The sequence below is a fragment of the Canis aureus genome, chromosome 2 (genome assembly GCF_053574225.1).
Source record: "Canis aureus isolate CA01 chromosome 2, VMU_Caureus_v.1.0, whole genome shotgun sequence".
Lineage (NCBI taxonomy): Eukaryota > Metazoa > Chordata > Mammalia > Carnivora > Canidae > Canis > Canis aureus.
This window is the reverse complement of record NC_135612.1, coordinates 50,116,505-50,141,400: the sequence shown is the minus strand read 5'-3', so window position 1 is coordinate 50,141,400 and position 24,896 is coordinate 50,116,505. Positions and strand designations below refer to the sequence as shown.

The following is a 24,896-nucleotide window of genomic DNA, read 5'->3' as shown; positions in this document are numbered from 1 at the left end:
CGGGGGCGGGGCAGGGGCAGGAAATGGCATCTGGCAGCTCCTTTGTTCCTGGGAGTATCCCGATAACCTCTGCCCCTCCTGCCCATGCTCTGAGATTAGTAACTCTGCCCCTGTATGTCCTACCTCCCTGGGCTGTTTGTTGTGCTGCCTCTTTAAGGGTGGGGACTCTGGTTCCTGTTGGCCCTCCAGACTCCAAGAGCCAAGCTGGCTGATTTTAAGGTCATAAGAACTTGTGAAATTTGGCCCTTCTAGTTTTCAAAGCAAGATGTAATGGGGATTCATCCTCCCTACGGGGGCTCTGGTGTGATGGTCTGTTTCTCTCCTGTGGACAGCTGTCATCTGTTTGGTTCCCAGTGTCTTTCCCTTTCCCACCCTCTTTGATATGGTCTCATTTCTGCATTTATAGTTGTGGAGTTTGTCTTTGGCTTGTTTGCACTGATGTGAGCATTATCGAGTTGTGTCTGTGGAGCACGGGGTGGGGAAAGTTGTCAAAGGCAGGCAAACAATTCTTTTTTACAGAGTAGAACCTATAGCAAAGGACAATTTTACTGCACTGATATGACTGGAAATAGTTTTGATTCCAGGCCCAAATCCCGCTTCATGGGATTTGCTTCACGGCTGGCCTGTCACCCCTGGGTTTTGTGTCTGGGCCCCAGGAAAAGGCCTCTGAGGAGCCACTGAGTGGTTACAAGTTCTCTCTGGGGAGAGGGCTCTTCGTCAAGTGTGGGGGTACCCTGTTATCAGGAGCCCTGAATGTCTTGGGATGCTCTCCAGGAAGCCCATGGGGACAAAATAGGATATGGCAACATCAAGACTTAAAGGACATTTATTTTTTGAAAGGGTGGAGGGGACTTTACAAGTAGAGTCTGAAGCCAATAACTAGAGAGGAAGATAAATAAAATACAAAGCCAGTATGTTGTGGCAAAATCCCAGAAAACACACTGAAAAATTTTTTACAGTTTTACTGTAAAACTGCTTTACTTTATACATAATTACAAATTAATATACAGCATGTGGGTTTTAACCCATTTTTATTTAAAAGAACCTAGCACAGAAACGTTCGTCTAGCGTTTGAAAACAACAAAAGCAGAGGTATAAGGTGTACGGTAATTGCCCTCCTGCAGGTCCGGGCGTGTCCCACGCCCCCAGTGGGCAAGGAACACAGAAAACCACAGGCTGAACCGTGACCATGGGCAAGCTGACTGGGCGGGCCCCTGGAAGGTGGCTGCAGAAGGCAGGAGAGCTCAAGCTGGGTGAGGCTCTGGGGTGGAGAGGCTGGGCCGGGGTTGGTGGGGGGGGGGGGGGCAGTGCCCTCTGCTTTGCAGCAGGGAGGAGACCCCCCAGCATAGGCCAGGTGTGCGGAGCAGGGTGTCATGTCTGTGGCCGGAGGACTTGAGCCAGCAGGGTTTGCCCGGCTTTAAACCTTAGCAAGATGGAGAATTAATTCAAGGCCTGTCAATCTTTTGACAAATTAAATTAGAGAAGTAGAAGGCTTCTTTTTGTATTTTCCCTTCCTTCTTTGTTTTTACTCTTATGGCAGCATTAAAATACTTTTCACTTTAAAACCTGGCCAGCAGGCAGTAGATTCCAAAGCTCTGGTTAACTAGGAATGTTAGGCTACATTGGAAGAAAAACGCAGACAGACACAAACCACAACAAACTCTTTGCCCTCCTCTTCGTCTCTGCCTGTCAATGAGCAATAGCATGGGGCTGGCACCCAGGCCTGCAGCACCAGCATGTATGTCCAGACGGAAGGTGGGTGGGCAAGGCACACATGTCTCTCTCAACCACCATCTGACCCTAAAGGGGTGCTTGGGCTTCCACATTCTAAGGGTGTCCAAGCCACCCTGGGGACGGCCACTCACCAAGACAGCATCTCCAACCCCCTCCCAGGTGGGGCTGGCCCAGGCACAAGTGGCCACCAACACTGCAGTGGACTGCCACCCCCCAGCAAATACCAGAATCCTCAGGAAGAACTGGCTCTGGAAAAGCTGCCTCAGAGGCGAAGTGGTGAAACAGCAAGTACTTCTATGAGGAGCAACTCATGGATGATGTCCTGGCCTCCTGGGTAGGTTCTGCCTCCGTCACCCTGCACCCCACTCCAGCTCCCTCCCTGGAAAGGTACAACAAACCCCGAGGGTCTGAACAATTCGGGCTGAGGAAGAGAATAAGGGAAACATTCTCTTCTCAAAGGGACTTGAGTGGTGCTACCCTGAGACAGAAGGTGGAAAAAGGTAAGATTCGTACCTTTTCAAAAAAGAGAAAACAATCTTGATGAGGCACAGATCACTCTCGTGGGGGCAGAGAATGGAATGTTGGCAAAGGCTGGATTATGGCGATCTGCATGCTTTTAACCCTCTCGTTTTCAAAGAAGGAAACAGTTACCACAGCTGATTGTCTCAAAAATGAAGCCAAAAGACGAGAGCATTTAAAGTGCACGTGTCACCCAAACAGGATGACAACTTCTGAGATGATAGACTGAGAAGATGCAGCCTCTTTCCAGGAAATTCCCTAGACTCTGGGAACTTGGGGACTCTTGGCTAGTGTCTCTACCTGACCCCCAAAACTCAACCACACCATCAAGCATCTGATTTCTTGAGCTTGCTGGAAGATACAACGGGGAACTGAATCAGAGTCACCCTGGCAGACGACCCCTTCTCACAGGGAGAGACCCAGACGGGGCTTTAGACTCAGTAACCAGAGTGGTTTTCAAGGTCACAAGCACAAGTAACAACAACCCAGGTAGCTCTCCAAGCACAATGGGAGGTCCCTCGGATCCAGTCTCCTGGGGGTGAGAGGGGAAAGGCAAGTCAGAGCACGGGTCTTACCAAGTAGTTGTCTCTTCCTACGGCAGCCTGTATTCTGAATGGAGGTGGCCAGGTGGGGTGGATGCAGGAAGCTACTTTCTAATTACGATTCTACATTTGTCCAGCCAGAACCTGACCAAATTAAATTACTGGGGTGTGGGTGCAGGTGAAGTCTCCATTTAAAAAAAACAAAACCCACCATCGCCCCAACCAAAGCCACTTAAACGTTATAGCTAGTTGAGAGTAAAAGACACTTTCAAATTGTCATCAAGCTAGGCAGCAGTGGACAGTGACCCGGGGTCCAGAGCACTCTTGTGGAGAGCAGACGTGAGGGCTGATGTGGTCAGTCCTGAGCACTTCCTGCCGCAGGCTCAGGAAACAGGGTGGCCCAGCTGCCAGGCTTCGAGTGCCCAGAGCCATCCCCTCTGGCCAGCCATCTCCTCTGACAGCACACGTCCAGTGGGACAGCAAGCCCCAGTGGGGAGCTGGGATTGGTGCCCAAGAGAACTGGGCTCTGTGTGAATCTGAGGAATACCATGGCAGGCTCTGCTGGACTGATGCAAGAAAGGAACTTAACTGTACTGTTTAGGGGTGGGGGGAGGGGAATCAGAGTTCAAAAGACCATTAGCCAGTTTTGGTCTTAAAGTCTGTTTCTGAAGACTAAGAAATCTCCACAATAGGAATAGGTGATTAACTCAGAGGTGGCAGGTTCTGACTCTCCAGTGAGGAAGATGACATCCTTTGATCAGAGAATGAGGTGAGGATGAGAGGAGAGAAGAAAAGCATCCCCCTTCCCTAACCATTAATTTTCTTTTGGGCCCTCAAAGCACTTTGACAGACACCGAGGAGTGAGCAGCACTGTTGGCTATTCACTTTCTGCATTGATCAGATGGTTGAAACCGTTGGGCTAGTATGTTCACTTTACACACAGACACACACACACACATAAATAAATAAACAAACCTAACCTAAAAATGTTAAACCAGACCTCTTTCAAATAAACTGAAAGATAAATATCTCCATCTGCAAGGCCAGCTTGCAATTCATCAACAAGCACCAAGTTACAGATTTTGTTTAAGAAGTATGTTCAAAGACCCATGCTTCTGAGGGGCAGGACCCGGGGCATAATGAAAGCAGACTTTTCCAGGGTCTCCCCTTACAGGGAGCAGTGAGTCCAGCAGGGAGATGGGGCCTCAGAGGAACTCAATGAACGGTCCTGCTCCTACTAGCCGGTGACGAGCCTCCAGCAAATACAGATCACCAACAGTGTGGAAGAGAGGAAGAGAAGAGTAACCAGGCCGCATCTGTGGCACCGTCAGGGAGTGGAGTACAATAACCAACAGACCTTTAGATTTGAAAAATGTTTGAAGAAATCGAATTGTGCCCCAGCCTCCTGATAGAGGATGAGCACATTTCCAAGCCACACCTGGGCCAGCTATCGATCGGGCTGCACTAATGTAAAAATTACTACCTGTGGGCCAAATTCCTTCACCTGAACTGACATGGCCAGCTGTCCCGGTACTGGGGTGGGGATCACCTCAGTGCCGGAGAAGCAACTTCCCTTGGCGTGCTGCCAGGAGGCTGCGGGTCAGTGACAACCAGAAAGTGTCACAAGGCAGGAGTAGGGATGAGGAGATTCTCTACTTCATCTCTGCCCAGAGTATGCGGGCAAACATCCTGGAAAACCAGTTAAGTGTAAGATTTCTTTGGATTTCATGTTAAAACTAGATTTTTTTTTTAAAAATCACAAACACCCAAATCAAGGTGGTACAGATCATATATATACACATATGCTTTTTAAACATGTCATGCCTTTTCTCACTGGTTTTCACAAATGTTTGCTATCGCTTCTAAAATGAAATGAGAAATACTTGCAGAAAGGGGTGAGGTGTGCACAGAGTAGGGTTATAGGAAAGCCGCCTTGGAGGGCTAGGGGATGACCTGCTGAGTGCCTGCATGTCCCCCAGGCAGGGCGGGGCAGCACCTCCTACAGATGGTGCCTGATTCTGGTATGCCCCATGGGTATATGCAGACGGGTAACTATGTACACAGACCAAGTCCAAATTATCTGCTGCTGCTTGACTGTTGCTTGTCTCCTGCAAATAAAAGGCAGGTAGAATTTTAGACCTTATTTGGAAACTTCTTTCAGCCTTTAGAAATTCCTGACATGTCCGAAACCATCACCTGGACTTCTGGGACCACCTACTTTCAGTGTAATACCCTCAGTAGGGCCAGCCCCAATCCGGGAGCTGTGAGCAGCCACTGACTCCCGGTCCCCTGCCCCACCCTGACATTAGAGACCGTTTGTCACTCTGGTCCAGGACCTGGGGCAGCATGGGTGTCCAAGGTAAGAGACCACACCCAGAAACAGCAGGAGAGGTGGGGCTGGTAACCACGAGCCAGGACAGGAGGTGATGGCCCTGGCAGACGGCAGCGTCAGCAGAAGATCTCTTCACCCTCTGTGGGTACTTCTGACCCGGGGCCATCTGGTAAAGGAGAAACCACGGAGAAAGAACTTCAGGAAACAATTTTTCTTTTCACTGAACTCTCTTCCCTTTCTCCTCAACCCCAGTCTTCTGGGATGCAACCAGTGATGGCCCGGTAGGCAACCCACCCCCCTTCTCCAGGCCAGGGTTCCTCAATTGGTTTAGTAAATGAGGTCCTCTGGCACCCTTCACTGTCACTTGACAAAGCACCAGACTTCCTATTCACAAACAGGCCCAGAGACAAGCCGCTTTCCTGCACAAAGCAGAGGGAGCAATCCTAATGAGAAGGAACAGAGGGAGGACTTTGGGGAAAGTGATGCCCAAACTGGGAACCTCAGTTAGTGGGGTTTAATCACAAGCTCTGTGCTGGCAAGCACAACTGTTGGTCTCTCTGAACTTCCATTTCCTAGTTTCTCTTGAGCTTATTAGCATCACCTGCTTCACACAGCCAGCTCCTGGAAGTGCTCACTAACTACGAGCTCTACTGGTGACTGGACCAGCCCTACAGGGAAGCAGGGAGACTTTAGTCTTCATTCTGGGTCCCTCAGTTGGGGAACAGATGCCTGGAATATGAGACCTGCACACTCTTCTGGGCACACGTGTGCACAAGGGGGGAGGATGTCTTAAATGACCACAGAGTTGATATTCCAGGTGTGAGTCCCAGCAGCCTTCACAGGCAAAGCAAGTGCGCCTGGCAAGACAGCACACACCTGAATGGCCCCAATTTAACCATCCCCATGCTATGGAAACCTGCCCACCCTTCAAGATCTGGGGGCAATGGGGCTGGAGGGGACCTGGTGTGGGTAACTCACCACAGGGCTGAGAGCGGCTGCCTTTGTTCTTCTTCTTTTTCTCCTTCTTTTCCTTTGGCTTAGCTAACCCAAACAGGCGGGTGGAGGCAGAGGCAGGTACTGGGGTCTGGCTCTGACCCTCGGGTACTTTGTTTGTCTGGCTGGTGGAACTCAGTATGTGAAAAGGCCCCTTATCTTTGTGTGTCCGAGAGATGCTGTTCCTTTTTGGGGATACTGAGAGTTCTGAGTCCAGGGATCCTGATTTGGCTATCGAAGGTACAGATGGCATGGGGGGCTCCTCAGGATTCGGAAAGAAGGATGGGATCCTCAGCAGCTTAGTATGTTGATATGACACCTGCACATGTTCCAAACGAGGTATTAAGTGAGGTGCCATTAAGTGGGATTCCCAGTGCCCACTCACTAAATGCTGGCTGAGGTCAACTGGGGGGTTTCAGCCTGGTTTGCACCCACTTCCTTGGACACCTCGGCACTCACTGTATAAGGATTCAGGACTTCTTGACTAGCTACTCCTCCCTGCCCCAAGTAGTACCTGGGAAAGCATTACAATTATTAGTTTTGATACCATTATTAATTTTATTACATGTACTTAATGTCAGCAGCAGAAATTAATTTATCTTGGATGACGCAGCTTAGTAAAGAACTCCCATTCCTGAAGAAACAGGAGAGATGTTTGGGTGAAGACTGAATCACACAGGGCCATGGAGAATTATTTCAGGGCTGAGGGACGATGGGAGCCTGTCAGGTTAAGAGGGTGGTAGGGAGTCAGAGGTGAAACCAGGTAGAGGAGCATCATCGGATCTGTGGTGTCCCATGCAGGGGTGTTGCAGGTAGGGGCTTCCTCAGTCAGAGCCCTGCTGAGTTATTGGGATGCGGGTGGAATCCATCCTGTCTTGAAGAGCAACATGCAGAGCCCATTCCTGCTCCCACCCTATACCTCAAACACCTCTGTGGGAAGCTAACCTGCTTCTCTGCTAACCTGTTTCATCCCTGGAAGATGGCAACACCAGACCAGTGTCAACAGACAGGCAGTTCAGTCACAGGTATCCATGTTCCCCAAATGCCCGCAGAACACCCCTGGCCTAAGCTCAGAGAGGGCGGGGGCTCACCACCCCATACACAGACCCCGGTGCCCCTGTCCCCACCAACCCCGTCCAGGCTAAGCAAGCTCTGGGGGCACCCCCTTACCCGTCCCAGTGCCTCACCTGACAGGCGTCGTGCTCCACCTGCCTTTGGCTGAGTCGCTCAGCATCCCGCTTCAGCTGCTCCTGCTCGCGCTCCAGCTGCTTCTGGGCTGTGCGCAGCCTCTCCAGGTCACACTGGTAGGCACCCTTCTTGTGCTGCAGCTCCTCCCGCTCACGGTCAAGGTCTTGCTGGCCACGCCACACATCCTGCTCACGCTGCGCCAGCCGGGCCTCACGCTCCTGCAGTGCTCTCTCACGGGCCTCCCACTCACGCTCGCGCCGCCGCTTCTCCTCCAGGTGCTGTGCCTGCTGCTTCTGCAGGTTGGCCAGGTCCTGGCGCTGCTTCTCCAGGCTGCGCTGCTTTTCCTGCTCCACCAGGGAGCTGGGGCGCGATGAACTCCGGGTGAGTGCACGCTCTGCCAGCAGCAGCTTCTGGTCCTCGATGTAGCTGTCCTGCTGCAGCACCACGCCCTGGGCAGGGGCAGGAGAAGTAGGGAGGTGTGACTGGCCCTACCCCTGGTCCAGCCCCGGGCTCAGGACAGCCTACAGTTCCCCCTCACTTTTTAGGCCAGTCTGGTCAGAGCGCTCCACTACAACCTTGGAGCAAGTGCCCGCCCCTGGGGGGCACTTCTCATGCAGGAATGTCAACTGTGTGGGGACCAAGTCTTGTTACACTTGGTCACACACTGACACTGCCTGGGGTGGAGACTGTATGTGTTCTGGAGGTGTGAGGAAGTGGGAACTGGATAATGTTATAGCTTGCAGAAAGGAAATGGGCAGAATTTAAGGATAATTCCCAGAAAGTGTTAGATAGCAGTTATTTGAGGAGGGCTTCCCTATCCACATACTACGCAGCCACTTGGAAACTTAAAATCATGCTAAAGCCTTTCTGGACAGAAAACATCCAAACCATGTTTAGCACTTTATGGGGTTTGCCCTAGGGTTATCTACAGCACCTATGTATAGTCTACTATCATCAATCATCCGTTCTTAGAAGGTCAGTGATGCTCTAAGCACTGCATCTTATACCCTTTCTCATCCTGACAGCTAGCCTTGTCTTGACTGAAGGCTCCATTTTACCTATGAGCAGCCCACATACCTCAAAGACCCAGGCCAACAATACCCTTAACAATTTTTCTTGAAACAAATGAGTGAAAGGATAAAAGAGAAAGGCCCATACCTGCAATGTGCTTAGGAGTTCGTGGAGATGAATGACACTCTGGACAAGTTGCTGCAAAAGCAAGGAATGGAAACATTACCTCAGACCAGAGTCTCAGAATCCACCACACCATGTCCTGTCTGGCAACATAAGCCCCTGAACACACAGCAAGGAGCCTGCATCTGAATGCAATGTTTCTATACTGAAAGCACCAAAAAGAATAAGCAGGTACAAATGTCCAAGAGATACACAACAAGATCAAGCCAACCAAACGACGGTGTAGGAGGGCCATCAGCACACATTAGAAAGGCATTGTAAAGCTCCAATTCTCTAAGATTACTGGCATAGAAATGACGTGCACACCAATGTAACAGAACAGAAAGCCCTGAGCAAACCACAAGAAGTTAGTGTATAATTAGCATTCCTGAATCACTGGGGAAGGAAAGAATATTCAACAAATTGTTCTCAGAAAATGGCTAAATCTTTGGGAAAAATTAAGTTGGGAACCTGGCTCACACAAAAAATATTCAAACAGATTAAAAGGTTGAGTGTAAAAAAAGAATCATAAGAGAGTAAGAAAATATGAGAATGTCTTCTCATCATGAAACAGAGACTTTTTGAAGAATCAATGCAAGAAATCACAGATGCACCAAGTGTCACTATATGAAATATAAAATTAAAACATGTAATGCAGGGACACTCAAAGCCAAATAAAAAAAGGCTCCTGTGGATCAACGAGAAACAAATAACCTAGTAAGAAAACAGGCAACACAAACCAGCAATTTGTAAAAGAGATATAAATGGCCAATTATATGACCTATAAAAAATGATTCACCTTTATTTGAAATTAAACAGATGAAAAATAAAATACCACTTGAACTTATGAAACCAACAAAACGTCAGTTACAAGTGGACTGTTCCCAATGCTGGTGAAAGCAAGGACAGACTTGTGTGGAGGGAAGGGGAGCACGCCATGAGTATTTCTCTCTCGAGTGCAGTAGCGCCGCACAGAGCTATTTTTGCTGCATTAAATTCCACACACAAACTAGAGGAAGAACTGAATGATGGCATACAACATAACGTGCAACCGTTAAAGAGCATGTGTGTACAAATCTGCTCTGGGGAAATGCTTCTAATGTGTGTTAGGAGAAAAAAGGACACAAAGCTCCAGGGAGTATTTGGTATAAATTATATAGAACTATTTTTGTACTAGTCATACCCACACAAACTTATACATATAAATAAATATATGTTGTCCAGAAGAAAAGGCTGGAAATATAAATACCAAACATTTAACAGCAGTTATTTCTCAGTGGTGGGATAATTTTATTTTTTTCATGATTGGACATTTTTCAAACTTTCTACTATGACCACATATTTCTTTTATAATACAGCTCACCTATGAAAAATGCAGGGGTTGGGGCAGCAGTTCCCTTGCACGGTAGAAAATCCACCTATAACTTCTGACTCCCAGCACTTTACTAACGGCTACTGTTGACCCAAAGTTTTACCCATAACATAGCTGATTAACATATATTTGGTATGTTATAGGTATTACATGCTGTATTCTTATAAAAGTAGGCTAGAAGAGAACGTTACTAAAAAAATCAAAAGGAAAACATATTTATAGCACTGCACTATATTTGTCAGAAAAAAACCTGCCTATTAAGTGGACCCATGCAATTCAAGGATCAACTGTACTTAGAACAAAACACACAAAAAATTATTAGGCTTATAGCCCTTCTGAGAACACAGTTTTTACTCCTCTTTTCAGTTTATTCTGACAGTGGCTCGTGGTCCACAGAGTGTTATCCTCACTAGAGTGCCTGAAATGCCCCGGTCTGGTAGTTTCTTACCCAACCCTTGTCACAAAATACAGGGGAAGAAGTTACCAAAGAGAAAAATAAGAGCGAAATTTCATTGGAGCAGCAGGTACAGAGAGTGTCAGTCTGTGTGAGAGTAAGTTTATTTCATTTAAGGAAAGCACACCAAAGCGGAGGCCTTCAGAAAACCATGGTGTTTTTACACTACCATGCCAACAAGTTTTAGGAGGGGAAAAGGGGAAGTTCCCTTTAATTAAAAATTTTAAAACCACGTTCGTCAGGGACTTAAGATATTATGTTAAAAGCAAGAAGAAACTCAAGAGCCTGGGTGGCTCAGTGGTTGAGCAGCTGCCTTGGGCTCAGAGTGTGACACAGGGTCCTAGGATCAAGTCTCACATCAGGCTCCCTACATGGAACTTGCTTCTCCCTCTGCCTCTGCCTTTCTGAGTCTCTCATGAATAAATAAATATATATATATATTTTTTTAAAGTAAGAAGAAACTCAAGAGCACCCAGAGAGGGGCACCCCATAAAGCCACTGTCATTTGTTGTCTAACTCCGGTTGGCTGACAAGCATTCCAGCCGATCAGAGCCAAGCAAGTGTGGAGAGGGTGGCGGCCTAGAACAGGATTTGCAGGGAAGAGGAACAGGATTTGCGGGGAAGAGGCAGGAAGAGGGGACCAGAGCCAGAGAGGCACAGCTCCCAGCAGGGTGGGCAGAACTGAACCCACAAAGGGAAGGAAGATCCTCTCTCCCATAAGAGCAGTGACACCACTCTGTGTGTGACACAGAGTGACATGCAGCGAGTGAAAAGCAGCACTCAAAGAAGAAAACGCAACTTGAGTCATTGCAGGACAGGATATTACTGCGCAGTTACCTACAGGGGAGGTGCCATGGTCCATAGAGCCAGGCTTATGTGACCCTGCATGTTCCCAGAGAGCAAAAGGCCTGCTTCTCCAGGATGGAGAAGTCTGGAGCAATCCGAGGCTGAGGCCCCGGGGCCAGGGAACAGCCAGGTAAATGGAAGTGGCAACCGCACGGTTAAGTGCACAGATCAAGGCCAGGAGTCAGCTTGTTCGTAACAGCAAAACACAAATAAGCATTCTCAGCCTAGCAATTATAACAAAATCCTTTTCTTATACATAGCTCGTAATGCCCTTACCTCACTGTTTCTTTTAAGCATAAATACCAGGTTAGCATTTCCACCCTATAAAACAAAAAACATGCATTTAAAAGAAAAAGAAAAAGATGATCCTGGGGCAAAAATAATATACAATGTGTGTCTGTTATGCTTGGGCTTCTCATTTTTATTCTTTTCCAGCACAGCCTCCTGCTGCAGGACAATGAAGATTTGAGGCTGGACTTAACTGACACCCCTGAAGAGTCGAGGCTGGTATGGGCCACTGACACAAAGTTCCTGATGTTGGGGCCGCAGGGGGAGGCATGAACGTAAAGTAAACTCAGGGTTCTGAGCCTGAGAGGTCAAAGGGCCAGTGATATGGTACTTTTAATTGTAGGGTTTCTTTAAAAGTGTGTTTTTCTCTTAAAGTAGGAATTAACAGCAAGTCAGGCATCCAAAATAAGATTCCAGTGGATTAACTGCAAAGTCTATGGATGTAGAGGGAAGTGCCAAGGATGTCTTGGGTGGTGCATTTTAGAAAAATACCTTTTTCAGACCACTGTCGGATTCTGTTCTCCTCAGATCTTGGCCATCCTCTCCCTCTTCCTTCTCACCTCCTGAAACAAACAAGTTTTGTTTTGTTTTGTTTTGAATAAAGCTGTGGAACAGATTAACCAATAAAAGCATACAAAATATATAGCTTAGAGATATGGTGGTAATCCTGCATCTTATTATTGTCAAAAAGGGGGAAGCCGCTTGGTGGCAGCTAAGTGATTAAGAATTTTGTGGCCGCAGAAGAATTAGAAGCAGAAAGGAAAAATGAGTATCATTACTCTTTTGGCCACAACTTACCTGAGATCCCAGAAAATTGTTTTTTATTATTCAAAGTAAGCATGACACTGATAGAGATTCTTGAGTGTTCTAGCAGCTAGCTACTAAATGAGCTTTCACTAAAACTTCTACTGACTGGGACAGAGGAGATGTAGCTACCAGAATGAGCACATTTTTGGTTGTGTGTGATAGTCTACAGAAGGATCATCTACAGAAGTATGGGTTCTAAATCATTTACCCTTTTTTTTCCCCCCTCAAAGTAAGCTCTAGGCCCAACGTGAGCCTTGAACTCACAACCCTGAGAGCAAAAGCCGCATGCTCTAAGACTACTAAGACAGCCAGGCGCTCCTAAATCATTTACCTTTTGAGGCATTCATCTGATGGCTGTCAAATCCTCCGAAGGTCTCTGCTCTCCGAGGCAAGGAAACAGGGCCAACTATGCCTTCTTGCTCAACAGGGCTACTGACAGCCGGCCCGAGTGTGCCTCCCAGGCTTCCACTCACCAAACCTTGAAGGATCTCCACTGGAAAAAAGGAAATGTGCAAAAGTGATATTTCACCTTCCACTGAAAAAAAGAAAATATCATGGTAATACATGATATGTAGGGAGCACAATCAGAAAATTCCAGAGGGACTCAGTGACTTTCTTTGCTCAGAGAAAGGTTTCAGCTCTGGATTCTATTGGGAAATTCAGAGGAAGCCTTCAGTCTTATTTACATGGGGCTGAGGAAATTTGAAAGGGCATAGGGAAGATAGTCATTTACTGGAAGGAACATGGCCTTCTAGAGTCAGGCCCAAAGTAGCAAAAAAGAATTCCTGGGGAAGCAAGATGGGCCAATTTGAGAGCAGTGCTGAAACTGGCAGGGTTTTTGCCCGCTGGCACAGTGAGTTCAAGGGACCAGAGTAGTCTAAGGATCTGAGGTCTCAAATTTGAGCAGTGAGGCTTCTTTTCTAGAGCAGTGTCCCACAGAAAGGAGAAAGCACTAAAAGTGGAATAAAATTAGAGTCCTGTGAAGTGAGAAAAGATATCTGAACTTAAAAACTTAGGAAAGTATTTCATGTAAAAATGAGCAACTGGGAAACATCAAAGTCAAATCTCACACAACACTATGGAAAAAGAGAGCAAGAAAAAGAGACTCCACTCCCTGCATGGGCTGGTAACAGCACATCAGAAAGACAGGTCCGTGCAGTGGATGAGCTACTTACTGTATGGAGAGGACACAGGCATGGAAGGACCCAGAGCAGAATCAGGACACACAGATTCCAAGAAGTGGGAACAAAGAGAAACAATTATTTTAGAAAGGAAAACTAGAAGACAAGAGCAAAATAAACCCAACAGAAAATGACTTACCAGAGGTGGGAGGAAGATTAAACATTAAAAAGATGAACAGAGAGAGAGTGTGAAGGGAGCAGCACAGATGGAGGACAGGCAGAGGGGATCCAGCATGTGGGTGATGGGAGCTCTTGAAGAAGAAAATCAAAACGAGGACAGAGGAAAAAATACTAAAAGCTTTAAATGAAGAATATTTTTCTGAACTCTGAAACCACATCAAATTAGAGCACTGTGAACCTAAGAGCATCGATCCGGAACAACCCCAACACTAAGGCATGTGCCAGTAAAACTACCTGGATTTCCAAATAGTAGTTCTTGGGAACCTAGGCAGAAAGCATGTGACTTACATAGACTGAATCGAGTTAGGATCGTATGTGGACAGCAACGCTTTACATCAGAAAAAAAGGAAGGACATTATTTAAGGACAATTAAGATACCCAAAGGAAGAAAAAGTGAACCAAGGAATCCATATCCCACAGAGCAGACTTTCAAGGTTTACGTGCCACAATTATCAACAGCGTGCATGGATACAGGGCACACTGTCCTCACATGCCTCTCTCCTAAGACATCTACTTAAAGGATGAGCTGCAGACATCCAAAATGACAAACGATGTCATGAAAACCCCAGCAGCAATGACCATCCCTATTGCCCAGACTGTGGTCTTAAAATATCATTTCCCACTAAAAGAAGTAAGAGTTCCTTAGAGAAATGACTCTAGATCTGGGCAGAGAACAAGACGAGTCTAGAACATCTTAATTTATCAAAGAGCATCGAAGCTCTCAGAAACTCTTGGGACCATGTCAGAAGCACCTGGGAGCCAGACAGACAGGCGCTAGTTGGCAAATAGAGGATATTCTGAATGTTTAAGTAAGGATAAGAATTGTAGGGACATGAAAAACATCAAACAAGTTTACACTCATAAGTCTATATAGTAATATCTAAAAAGTACTGGTCACCTTTAGAAGATGACCATGGAACAATTCACTATCCTGATAACTGGTAAATAAAGGGGGAAAAATAAAATATTTATCCTTTTATCTTCCCTTTCCTCTAGGCTACAAAGGAGGAGGCAGCTAGCAAAGCTATCTTGTGCCTCCAAAAGAGGAGTACAACACTCCAAGAACACAGCTTACCACAGGGATCAAGGCTCAGTAATTAAGACTGAATCCAGCTGCAATTCTGAAAGAACTAGCAACAGAACAGAACCCCTGCATGAACAAAAGCTGGACTGTGAGAGACATTCTAGGTCAAAAAGCTCAGATTCTTCAAAGATAAATTGTGTGGAAAAGAAAGGGATGGTGGGGAGGCCAGGAAATTAGGAATCCGAAAAAGCCTACGAAAAAAATACTAGTTTTTATAGTGTCTACACATAGGCCGTTAACCACAGAAGTGTATGGAAACGTGTAAGTCATAGCACCCGTTCCTTTTTAGAGGGAGGGAGGGAACATATGGAAGGGCTTTGGGGTGTCTGGCCATATTTTATTTCTGGACCCATGTAGTAGTCACAAGGAAGTTCCCCTGATAATAATTTAGTAAACAAAATATTTGTTTTGGGTTGTTTTCTGTATTTGTGCTTTATTTTACAATAGAAAAGTAAAAACTAGTAAATACTATTAGTGCATAAAGCACTTTGGGAAGAGATTAAGAGGGGCAGTTACCCTCGTTTATTGCACTTTTCATTAAAGGTCCTCCTTTGAGAGCCTCTTCTGTGTTGGAGCGGAAGAGGATTCTAGAACTGTGAGTTGGGGAGCAATCCTCCGGCAAGGGGGTGCTGCACTCAGTCATGTCTCGGAAAATCATCTCCTTCTCTTCCAGTAAGAGGAGGATCTGCTGGTCTTTCTGCTGAAGTTGCTCTGCAAGGAGGATGGAGAAAAGGTCTGGTGACTCTAAGGGTGTTTAGTAAGAGATGAGCGGGACACGAATGCCACCTTGTGGCCACTGGTAGGACAACAGAGAACACAGCTGCACCTCCCCCTCCCCACTAAGATGGCAATTTCCATCCCGCATCTTTCTAGACAAAATCAGAATTTCTGACATAAGAAGCCTTCCTTTGTTTCCACTCCCCTACCTCCTGTTTACTTCTCAACCCACTCTTGTCTGCAGCTGCTCTTTCCAAGGCTACCCTTCATTACTCATCCAATGAGGCCTGTGTTTCATCTTTTCCAGCATGGAGGATTCCGCTCTATTTTTTTTTTTTTAAGATTCTTTTTCTTTTCTTTCTCTTTCTCTCTCTCTCCTTCCTCCCCGCCCCCACCCCTCACCTACCTACCTACCTACCACAGGAGCGTGGAAAGGGGCAGAGGGAGAGGGAGAGAATCTTTAGCAGATTCCCTGATGAGTGAACAGCCAGACACAGGACTTGATCTCATGACCCTGACATCATGACCTGAGCTGAAATCAAGAGTTAGACACTGAACCGACTGAGTCACCCAGGCGCCTCTCCTCCCTTCTTTCAAACCCTTTACGCCCCTCACTTGGAGGACATTATTGGTTCTCTTGCTGCCATCTTCAGTGAGTAACACCTAGGGTTCCCTCTTGGCTCCATCCTGGGCGGTCTCCTACACTTCACATGCTTCCTTCTGGAGATATGCCCTCCCACAGCTTCAGGGACTTCCCATGTGCTGGTAACTCACGTAAAGTAGCCTGAATCCTGCCTCCTTTTCTGAGCACCAGGTCAGAGTCCCATCATCCTGTGGCTAGCTCGACCTCAGCTTGTCATAAAGCATTTTCTCTATTCTTGCCGTCCTTCTCCTCCCTCTGGCCTGTGATCCCTTCCTTAGCCAACACCACCTTCATCCTAGAGCTGAGCCACCGATGACCTGGGAGGACTTCTGTCTCCAGGCCCCGCCATGCCTTCCACACCCACTCTTCTCCCATGAGCCTCCAAGCCAGGCTTTCCACTCCCTGTAGCTCCCCCACTCCCTCAAGCAATTCTACCACTGGCTTCAGCGTCAATGAAGACAATTTAGGTTGAAATTTCACTACACAGATTTTACCATTCCTTTGTCGCTCTTCAAGCCCTGGTGCCTTTCCAGCTAAATCCCTATTTCTTGGCCCTAACTCCCTGGAGGCCACAGGCAGGATTAGGTCCCGCATTCTCTGTGTCTGAGGTCTAGTCCCATCATTTATGTACGTCTCCTTTGCTAACAGGACTCCCTGACAGCAGGGATGCCGCTGTGGGCATCTCTGCTCCCCCAGCACCTAGCACTATGCATTGGCCTCCTCATGCATATGAAGAAAACAAGTTTTTCATCCCTGCCATACTAATTACGGGCCAATAAATCAGGTGTCACTCTGGCTTCAGCCTAAATCTGCGTCCTCCCCACACCCCCACTGAAACAGTATTATTGTTTTGTCTGGCTTAAAAGACTAACTGAACTCCTTGGGTGCTGACATTGACTTGACTCTGGGCCTTATTTCTACCTGAAGCTGGGTCTTTACTTGGGAACATTCAGCAAGCCCTGGCGGAGAGGGGAGCACTTGCCTCTGTTGCTTAGAAGGCAGGGGAGCAGAACCCTCTGTCACACTCTGCATATGTGACCCTGGACTGCATGGCCTTCGTGGGCCTCGCTTTTCTCATTTGCACAATGGGGACTGGCACACGTCCTGCAGGGATGTTGACGAGACTACACCAATAGCAGGGACTCAATGAACAGAGGTTGAGCATAACTGGCGAGCACACCTCTCCCAGAACCACCTTCTAACTCATGGTGCACATACAGCACAGCAGCAAGGGTAACTGTTAAAAATTGCTTAACTGGAAAATTCTCTTCTTCAAATACCCCTCTCTCTGTTTGAACCTTGAATATGTGAGTTTTAGCAAATTCTTCCATGACAACGTACAAAGAATGTCACTAAGGTCCAACCAACAACACAGAAATTGAAAAAAGAGAATCAATGTCCTCTTGATCTGGTGTCAGACAACTTATGATGGCCGTTTTACAGGACTCGGGATCCATGCCAGTTCAGATTCGGTTGCTCTTTCATTAAAACCTATTCACCTCCCCGTTGTGACATGTCTGCTGGGACAGCTGTGCAGCCAAGGGGCCACAGCACTCCAGGAGCCCCCTGCAGACTCCACACCTGCACATGATCTGCAAACGAGGTCTCAGATACTTCCAGCAGCCTTACCTTTCAGTTCTCTGGCTTTGGTGTCCAGTATCCTCTTTTCTTCCTCATTCTCGCTGGGAATTCCTTCATCTTCATCTCTGTTCCTAATACCCAACAAAACAAATGAATCAAAAGCCCTCCACCATGTCAATTACTCTGGTCACTGTCCCCTCCTCGAGGATAAAATCAGAGGCTGGGAAAGGCCCTGGTGCTTGACTTACAGGGTATTGATCGTGTCCTGAATGATCTGAATCCAGCTGTTGCGCTCTTCTTTGGAGCTGGCATGTACTTCCACCATCTCTGGGTCCTTCATCCCCATACTTATTAGGAATAAACCTTTTTCTTCATGTGCGACTTCCCTTACAATCAGCTTCTTTAAAGAGATCACTGTTGATTTCTGGTCCTAGAAAAAGGGGAGAGGATCAATGTAAGAAAGGCATACGATATCCTAACTCTGATCTAAGTAAGGTAAGACCAGATGTATGATCTCACTTATGAGTGGCATCCAAAAACACAAAAAACAAACAAAAAATGCAAAAACCCCACACCAAACTCCAAGAAAAAGAGACCAGATTTGTGGTTACCAGATTGGAGGGGTAGGGAGGGTGAATGAGATGGAGGAGTGTAGTCAAAAGGGACAAACTTCCAGTTATGAGATAAATAAGCTCCAGGGATGTAATGATGACCATAGCTAACTCTGCTGTCCGGAACAGAGGACAGGTGTTGAAAGAGCAAGTAAATTCTCACGGTTCTTATCACAACAGTTTCCATTTCTTCCTTTTCTTTATATTATATCTATAGGAAATGATGAATGTTAGCCGAACTTTTTGTGATCATCATTTAATAATATACATAAATCAAACCATCATTCTGTATGCCTTACAGAGTGGTATGTGTCAATTATTTCTCAGTAAGACTGGAAAAAAAAAAGCATATGGTTTAACAAACAATGGTAGATTTAAGATAAAGTATCTCATTATTTCATCTACATTTTAGCAAACTGAAAAAGATTTTCAAAAAAGGAAATGATTTGTATCTACTGAGTTTCCAGACATGGTTCCTACATGATGAATCCTTCTAGGTTCCTCTGTGACTCTGGCTGGTGACATTATAAATGAGCACAATTTATGGGGCATAACATGCAAGAAATACTCCAGTGACAGATGTCCTTAGATCAAATGTCCAATGTCCCCAAAGGGACTGTGAGGGAACAGAAAACTAATGTTTCTTGGGGGTAGGGTGGAACACTGCAAGGGTATCTGAGAAATTACTCAGAGGAATCTGTCCTGAGCAAATTAATTTTGAGACGGGGGAGAGCAATATCCAGTGTTCAGACTCAATACTTACTCCGGATGTTCTGAATACTATTAATTACAAATGGAAGAGATTGACAGTTTAGCTTACCAATGATGCAAAGACATATTTCTGGTCTTTTTCTTGAAGGAAAACTAAAATGTCAGTAAGCAGAACTGCTTGAACCTCTGTAAAGTGGAAAAGAGGAGAATGGACAAGGATTACTGAACAGTGAAACGAGTCAGAGGCCAAGTCAGCAATACAGCCCTCAGAACAAATCAGGATGGGAGAGTACCCTGCAGATGGGTTTACACTTCTGCAGGACCCACACCGGGTGACTGATTTTTTAGACGTATTTTTAAATGGAAGTTACCACCAAAGTCTTATCTTGACAAAGCCTGAATACTCTGCTCTGGAAAGAAATATTCCATAAGGGAAGAAGACATGAAGAACAAAATACTTTAAAGCTGGGAAGGATTTTAACAGATACTACATAGCAACACATTCCACCAAATACTCAGGTCATGATACTCCCTGATCTCTGATCCTAATAATGGGAGAGGCGTGAGAGAGAAGACTGGAGCACTGCCAATAGGTGATGTATAAAAATACCTCGGGGTCTGATGAAAGGCAGACAACCCTCACACCCCAGAAGAACAGAATGGCTCCACATGCCTTCTGATTTCACAGGTACATACATGGGAACACAATGGAGCCCAGTCAGCCTCAACCTCTATCTGCCATGGACACAGCCTGCTGTTCCTCTCAACTCAAACAAAAGCCAAAGTAACAGGTCTACTTGGATCTAGTAATCGGGAGAATGCCACAAACTCCTGCTCTGAGAATGCGGGGCAGCATTTTCTAGTATCGCCTTAAAAGATGAGGTCTGGCATCTCAGATCTAGCAGGCTGGCCCCTCTGTGCTATCCTCCCCCTGGAAGAGGGGGGGCCTACTACCCCGTAGGGAAAGAACGGAACTGACTTAAGCAACCTCCTCAGGTGGTTGGGTCCCCTCTGGGCTTTCCCACCCCTTCTGCCACAGCTGGAAGCCCCTCTCTGTGTAATTTACTACATGGCTATGAAGAGTACAGAAGCAAGGACAGCAGATTGCTCAGGAGGTAGTTTTCAGCCTAGACCAAACAGGCCATGAACTACTGTTCTATGGGCTATTCATTTTGACAAGTTTCTTAAAGTTTACTTTTAAATAATTCAGGTGTCTGCTAAACAAACAAAGTTTCAAAACACAAGTTTCAATTTCGCTGGATGCTTCTATGTACAGTGTTGGTGGGTCAGAGAAAAACAAGCCCGTCCCTTTCAAGGGGTGCCAGTGCAGTAATGGCTGTCCTTGGCACGAGCCCACCTGAGGGGGGAAGGCCTCCACACCAAGCCTGATCTCCATGGAGAGCTTGTCCTGTGCCACTAGCTGACCACAGCTTCAGTCCCACAGCTAGAATCCATCAGTTTTTACTTTGGGAATGAATAAATAAACTGCTGTGTACAGGAAAGAACCAAGTGCTGGCTCTAGGCAGTGGCAGCTCTAGGAAATTCAGGTCCTTGTAAAAGGAAGCAGGCTTTCCTCAAGCACCAGGCTGCCTTGAGGCCAGTCCCAAAGTGCCCGTGTGGGCAGAGTCCTGATTCGGGGGTTCTCGGAGCATCAGAGGACAGGTACTGGGAAGGGGGAGGGAGCCTCAGGGATTGCCTCATTCAAGTTCACCATGGAGCAGAGACACACATCTGCTGGAGGCAGGAAGGGATCACTCTTTCATGTGAAAGGTTCCTGGCTTTCCTTTTCATGCTCCCACTGGAACTCAGGCCTGGTGTGCTTGCCGTGGTTCCCTGCAGCAGGGGCTCTCCTGTCTCTGTCACCAGCCTCTCCCTGCTCCTGCTGCTCCCTGGCTGCCTCCATGATGGCGCTAGAAAACAGTAGAATGGATCCCTTTCCTGCTGAAAACCCCCTGCGTGGAGCCCATTCTGTCCCCACCCCATTGAACAGTATCAGCTGTCACTGTCCCCATCCAGACTAGGCCCCTCTCTGCCCCTGTCCTCAGCCCTCCCTGCCATCGTGTCCGCTGCCTACAGGCCAGGTGTACCTGCCCTTTGTCCTTCATGACTAACTCAGATGCTACTTCTCATGGGTCTCTCAGTTCTGCCCTTGGTTCCAGCGCCCGTCAGACTGTGGAGCAGGCACCTCTTCACAGGCCTCTTCATTCTGAGCCCAATACCTATGCAGGCTCAGCTTCATTCACCTTTGAGGCCAACGGGTCACCTGGGACATCGTTACTGTTTGGTGCAAGAGTGGTGAGATGCCAGCTAAGGACTCTGGGGTACTGGCTGACAGCAGCTGCCTATAGTGTTCCTGATGTGTGAGAGACAGGACAGGGGCACAGATCTTATTCCCAGCCTTGGTTTTCTGTCAGCGTGGATGACACCAGCGGCCAGCCTGCCTGGTGCACACAGCTTGTCAGGGCTGGGCCAGGTGTGCTTAGGGCTGCTGCTAAGGCCAGAGCTCACACAGGCCTCAAGGGTCGATGAAAAGGTTATTTATAAATCAGATAGGTACCAAAAAAAAAAAAAAATTCAGATGGGTAGACGAATTAATAAACCTCATAGTAACTTCCTTAACTTGATGCAGATCATCCTTTAAAAGGAAAAATTAAAACCAAATGGAAAATTAGTATCTTCTACAATCTTGTGCTTAGAGGAAGATAAAAGAGATGAGTATCATCAAGTTTAATAATCTACCTGGCTGGTGTGAGTTACACATAGGTTTTCTCTAAGGTCTTGGGAGCTGAAAAGTCCTCTACAATCTCTCTTCAAACAAGTGATGTATTCTTAGTCTCTCAGACTCTGACCTGCTACCTGATAGGGTTTTCTCTCCATACAAGTGTTGCCAGAGACCCCAACCCCTAATGTGTTGCCTGTTTCTGGAGGAGACCACACCTTTCTTAATAGCCTGCGTTTCTGTAATAATGTTATACTTGGCTTTTTTTTTTTTTTTTTTTTGCCTTTTTAAGCTGTTTTATAAACTTCAGAATATATAATGAGCATCTTGCCATGCAATAGGGTAAAACTCCCTTGCTAGAAGAATCTTACAGACTGGGTTAAAATACTATATTCAATTAGAAGCTGGCCACAGGAGACCCAGAGAAACACATAACACCAGAAGGTCTGCAACAAAGGTACACTGAATACATGTAAGTTCAGGAAGCAAGTGTGTCTTCCTATTAACTTGAGGAAAGACATCAAAATTCAAGGCATAGGCCAAACTCCTCATGATGGCCATGGTGAGGAGGGTCAGTGCTAACTGCCTGCAGACCACGACTGGGCTGCTTTTCCATCCCGTCTCACCTCCTCCCAATCGTTTCCATAATCTCCCCTTTCACTGCTGCCTGTGGCTCTCCAAGCCTCTGACATGTGTCCTTGTTATACTGTAGGATGTGACCGCCTATGATTGACTCGAGGCACACGACAGTCACCAGCTTCCAGGCAGGGCCAATGGCTCTGCTATATTAGCAATTTGTTCCTTTTCATCCTTTTCTCATTTTCCTAGTTGGCATGAGATTTTGTCCTGCTCATTCCTCTCTGGATGCCATTGCTCTTGGGCCTGTCCTTGTGGTCTCCCACTCTTCCTGATTCTTGCCATGAGTGCCATGTGGCAACACTTAGACCTGCACACCAGCTCCCCCTCTGCCACCTACTCTTTGGGGCCATCCCTGGCCTGCATACCCTTGGAGTCACCGGGAGCAAGTGCCAAGAAGGGCCACCTTGCTTTTTTTTTTAAATCTTTTTTCTTCCCCCATTTTCCCTGTGTCATTCCTGTTATCTTACTGGAGTTTACCGTCTCATAAGCTGTCTCAACCTTATTTTTTTGATATAAAATTAAGAATTAAAAGACAATTGCTCCTGTGTAATGTTTGGGTGTGGGATCCCTAGGAAAAACCTGGTGGTGGATTACTAACAAAATTATCTGAATCTTGCTTGCTCTTCTTTGGTACACATGTAGACTCAGACAAAAAGCAAGCCTTACCTTTCAACCTTCCTGCTGCGCTCTTCAGAAACACACCCCCATCTCGCACAAGCTTCTTCCGCTTCAAATCCTCCTTGGCAAACATCTGGCCGCTCTTCATCCTCATGATCGACTTGCTATCTGTCTTTGTATAAATTTCATTCAGACGCACTTTCTTTTCATAACTTGCCACTTTGCTGTCCACAGCTCCAATCACATCCTTCACCAGGCTCAGGGACTGAGCCAGATCTTCCTGCTCCACTTCATTGTCTTGGAAGGAAGGAATAATCCTGTTTTTAATGGATCCTTTCAGACAAGGAGAGGGGGAAGCCTACTTCCTGGTGGACATGCTGATAGCATGTCTGATAGAGTGAAGCCAACACACCAAACATCATGTGCCTATCCTTGTCATAAGGTTAACTCTCAATAAAGTTAGACGTTTTCTACGACAGACACAACATGCAATTCCACGCCATGTCCTGAAGCAGAAGGACCCAACAATTTCAGGGAGAGAGAGGGGCAACAGTAATTTACGTCTTTATCTCATCTTGAACATAACTGCCTAGGAGCAGGGCTGGCCAAGAGAGAGAAACTAGTAAGTCCAGGTTCAGTGAGAAACAACAGCAGGTCTAGCAGTTCAACTTATGGAAAGAACTGGTGGGGATCCCTGCCCAGTCTTGTGGTGAGGGAGAAGTTGCTCAGGCTGCTGAATCTTGAGGGAGTCAGTAAGTGGCTCCTTCCTGCTTTCGTCCACCTGAAGCCTGGGGACACAGCATTCCAAGTTTTCACTTAAGAAAACAGTTTTTAGGGTAAAACACAGGATCTCTTAGAGACCTGTGAGAGCATTAAGCAGCTCTTCCTTGGGGCCTCTTGTGCTGCTGGTCATACAAGAAACAGTCTGCTGGCAGACCTGACAGGTGAGGAAAGAGGCTCACCTTTGGTACATTGCAATATTCTTTGGAATAAAACTGGGTATTTCGTGATTCGCTGGGTCACCAGCAATATGCACTCTGGGATGCCTAGCCTCCTCACGACGGCACTGCTCATCTTCTTCTGCAAAGGACAAAACGGGATTATCAGGAGCTATTCGAGGAGGGCTCTGGCTCAATGAATAGTGACACAGTGCCCCAAACCATGAAAGAGAGTTCCCTGTTTCACACTCATACCTTCACAAAGGCCTGAAACCGCTTATCCTTGGTATGAAGGTCTTTAAAGTAGTTCACAGACTGGTTGTGTTGCCCACAGAACTTGCCGTATGTCTTCTTTAAGCGTTCTGCGTTCTCCCCTGAAAACTGCAGAAAAAAGCAAACAGAAGTTAAGATGGAGCTCAGGACGCTGAAATTTTATACAGAATCTATATCAAATTTTGTACAAATTTTGTATCAAATTCTATATCAAGTTTCCAGTCTATTTGTAAAACCCAAGAATGCGTTCCCCAAGAGTTCCTCCAAAGATTAAAATGGTGCAGCAGCTTTGGAAAACAATATTGCAGTTCCTCAGAAAGCTACACAGAGTTATCATGTGACCTGGCAATTCTGCTCCTAGGCATAAAACTTACACAAAATCTTGGATATGAAAGTTCATAGCCACCATATTCACAAGTGCCCCCAAGTGGAAATAAACCAAATGCCCATCCAAGGGTAAATACAATGTGGCAGGAACACAGGATGGACCATTATTCTGCCACAAGAGGAATGGAATACAGATAGATGGTTACAATATTGATGTTGAAAGCATTATTCTAAATGAAAAAGCCAAATGCAAAGGACTATTATTTTATCTCATTTACTTAATAAGTCCAGAATAGACAAATCTGCAGAGATAGAAAGTAGATTGGTAGATGCCTAGGGCAGGGGCAGGGTGATAAAGATGTTCTAAAACTGACTGTAATGATGGTCATACAACTCTGTGAATATAGAAACTAGAAACCATTGAAC

General features: G+C 46.5%; 1 protein-coding gene across 15 annotated transcripts in view; it reads right to left on the bottom strand.

Annotated features, from left to right (window-relative positions):
- Positions 1–810: 810 nt before the first annotated feature.
- Positions 811–24,896, bottom strand: part of AKAP13 (A-kinase anchoring protein 13) — a 320,707-nt gene continuing 296,621 nt past the window's right edge. For 14 of the 15 annotated variants that reach the window (XM_077871282.1, XM_077871307.1, XM_077871324.1 and 11 more), the window contains 14 exons: positions 24,126–24,251; positions 23,895–24,012; positions 22,981–23,229; positions 19,066–19,142; positions 17,883–18,064; positions 17,683–17,765; positions 15,210–15,404; positions 12,580–12,741; positions 11,934–12,004; positions 11,430–11,474; positions 8,467–8,517; positions 7,308–7,757; positions 6,106–6,439; positions 811–5,293 (listed from right to left, as the gene is read on the bottom strand). In XM_077871282.1, the coding sequence (XP_077727408.1) occupies positions 5,244–5,293; positions 6,106–6,439; positions 7,308–7,757; positions 8,467–8,517; positions 11,430–11,474; positions 11,934–12,004; positions 12,580–12,741; positions 15,210–15,404; positions 17,683–17,765; positions 17,883–18,064; positions 19,066–19,142; positions 22,981–23,229; positions 23,895–24,012; positions 24,126–24,251 (2,193 nt within the window). In that variant the 3' untranslated portion in view covers positions 811–5,243. The remainder of the gene's footprint in view (positions 5,294–6,105; positions 6,440–7,307; positions 7,758–8,466; positions 8,518–11,429; positions 11,475–11,933; positions 12,005–12,579; positions 12,742–15,209; positions 15,405–17,682; positions 17,766–17,882; positions 18,065–19,065; positions 19,143–22,980; positions 23,230–23,894; positions 24,013–24,125; positions 24,252–24,896) is intronic. The other variant, XR_013364374.1, reaches the window with a different exon arrangement.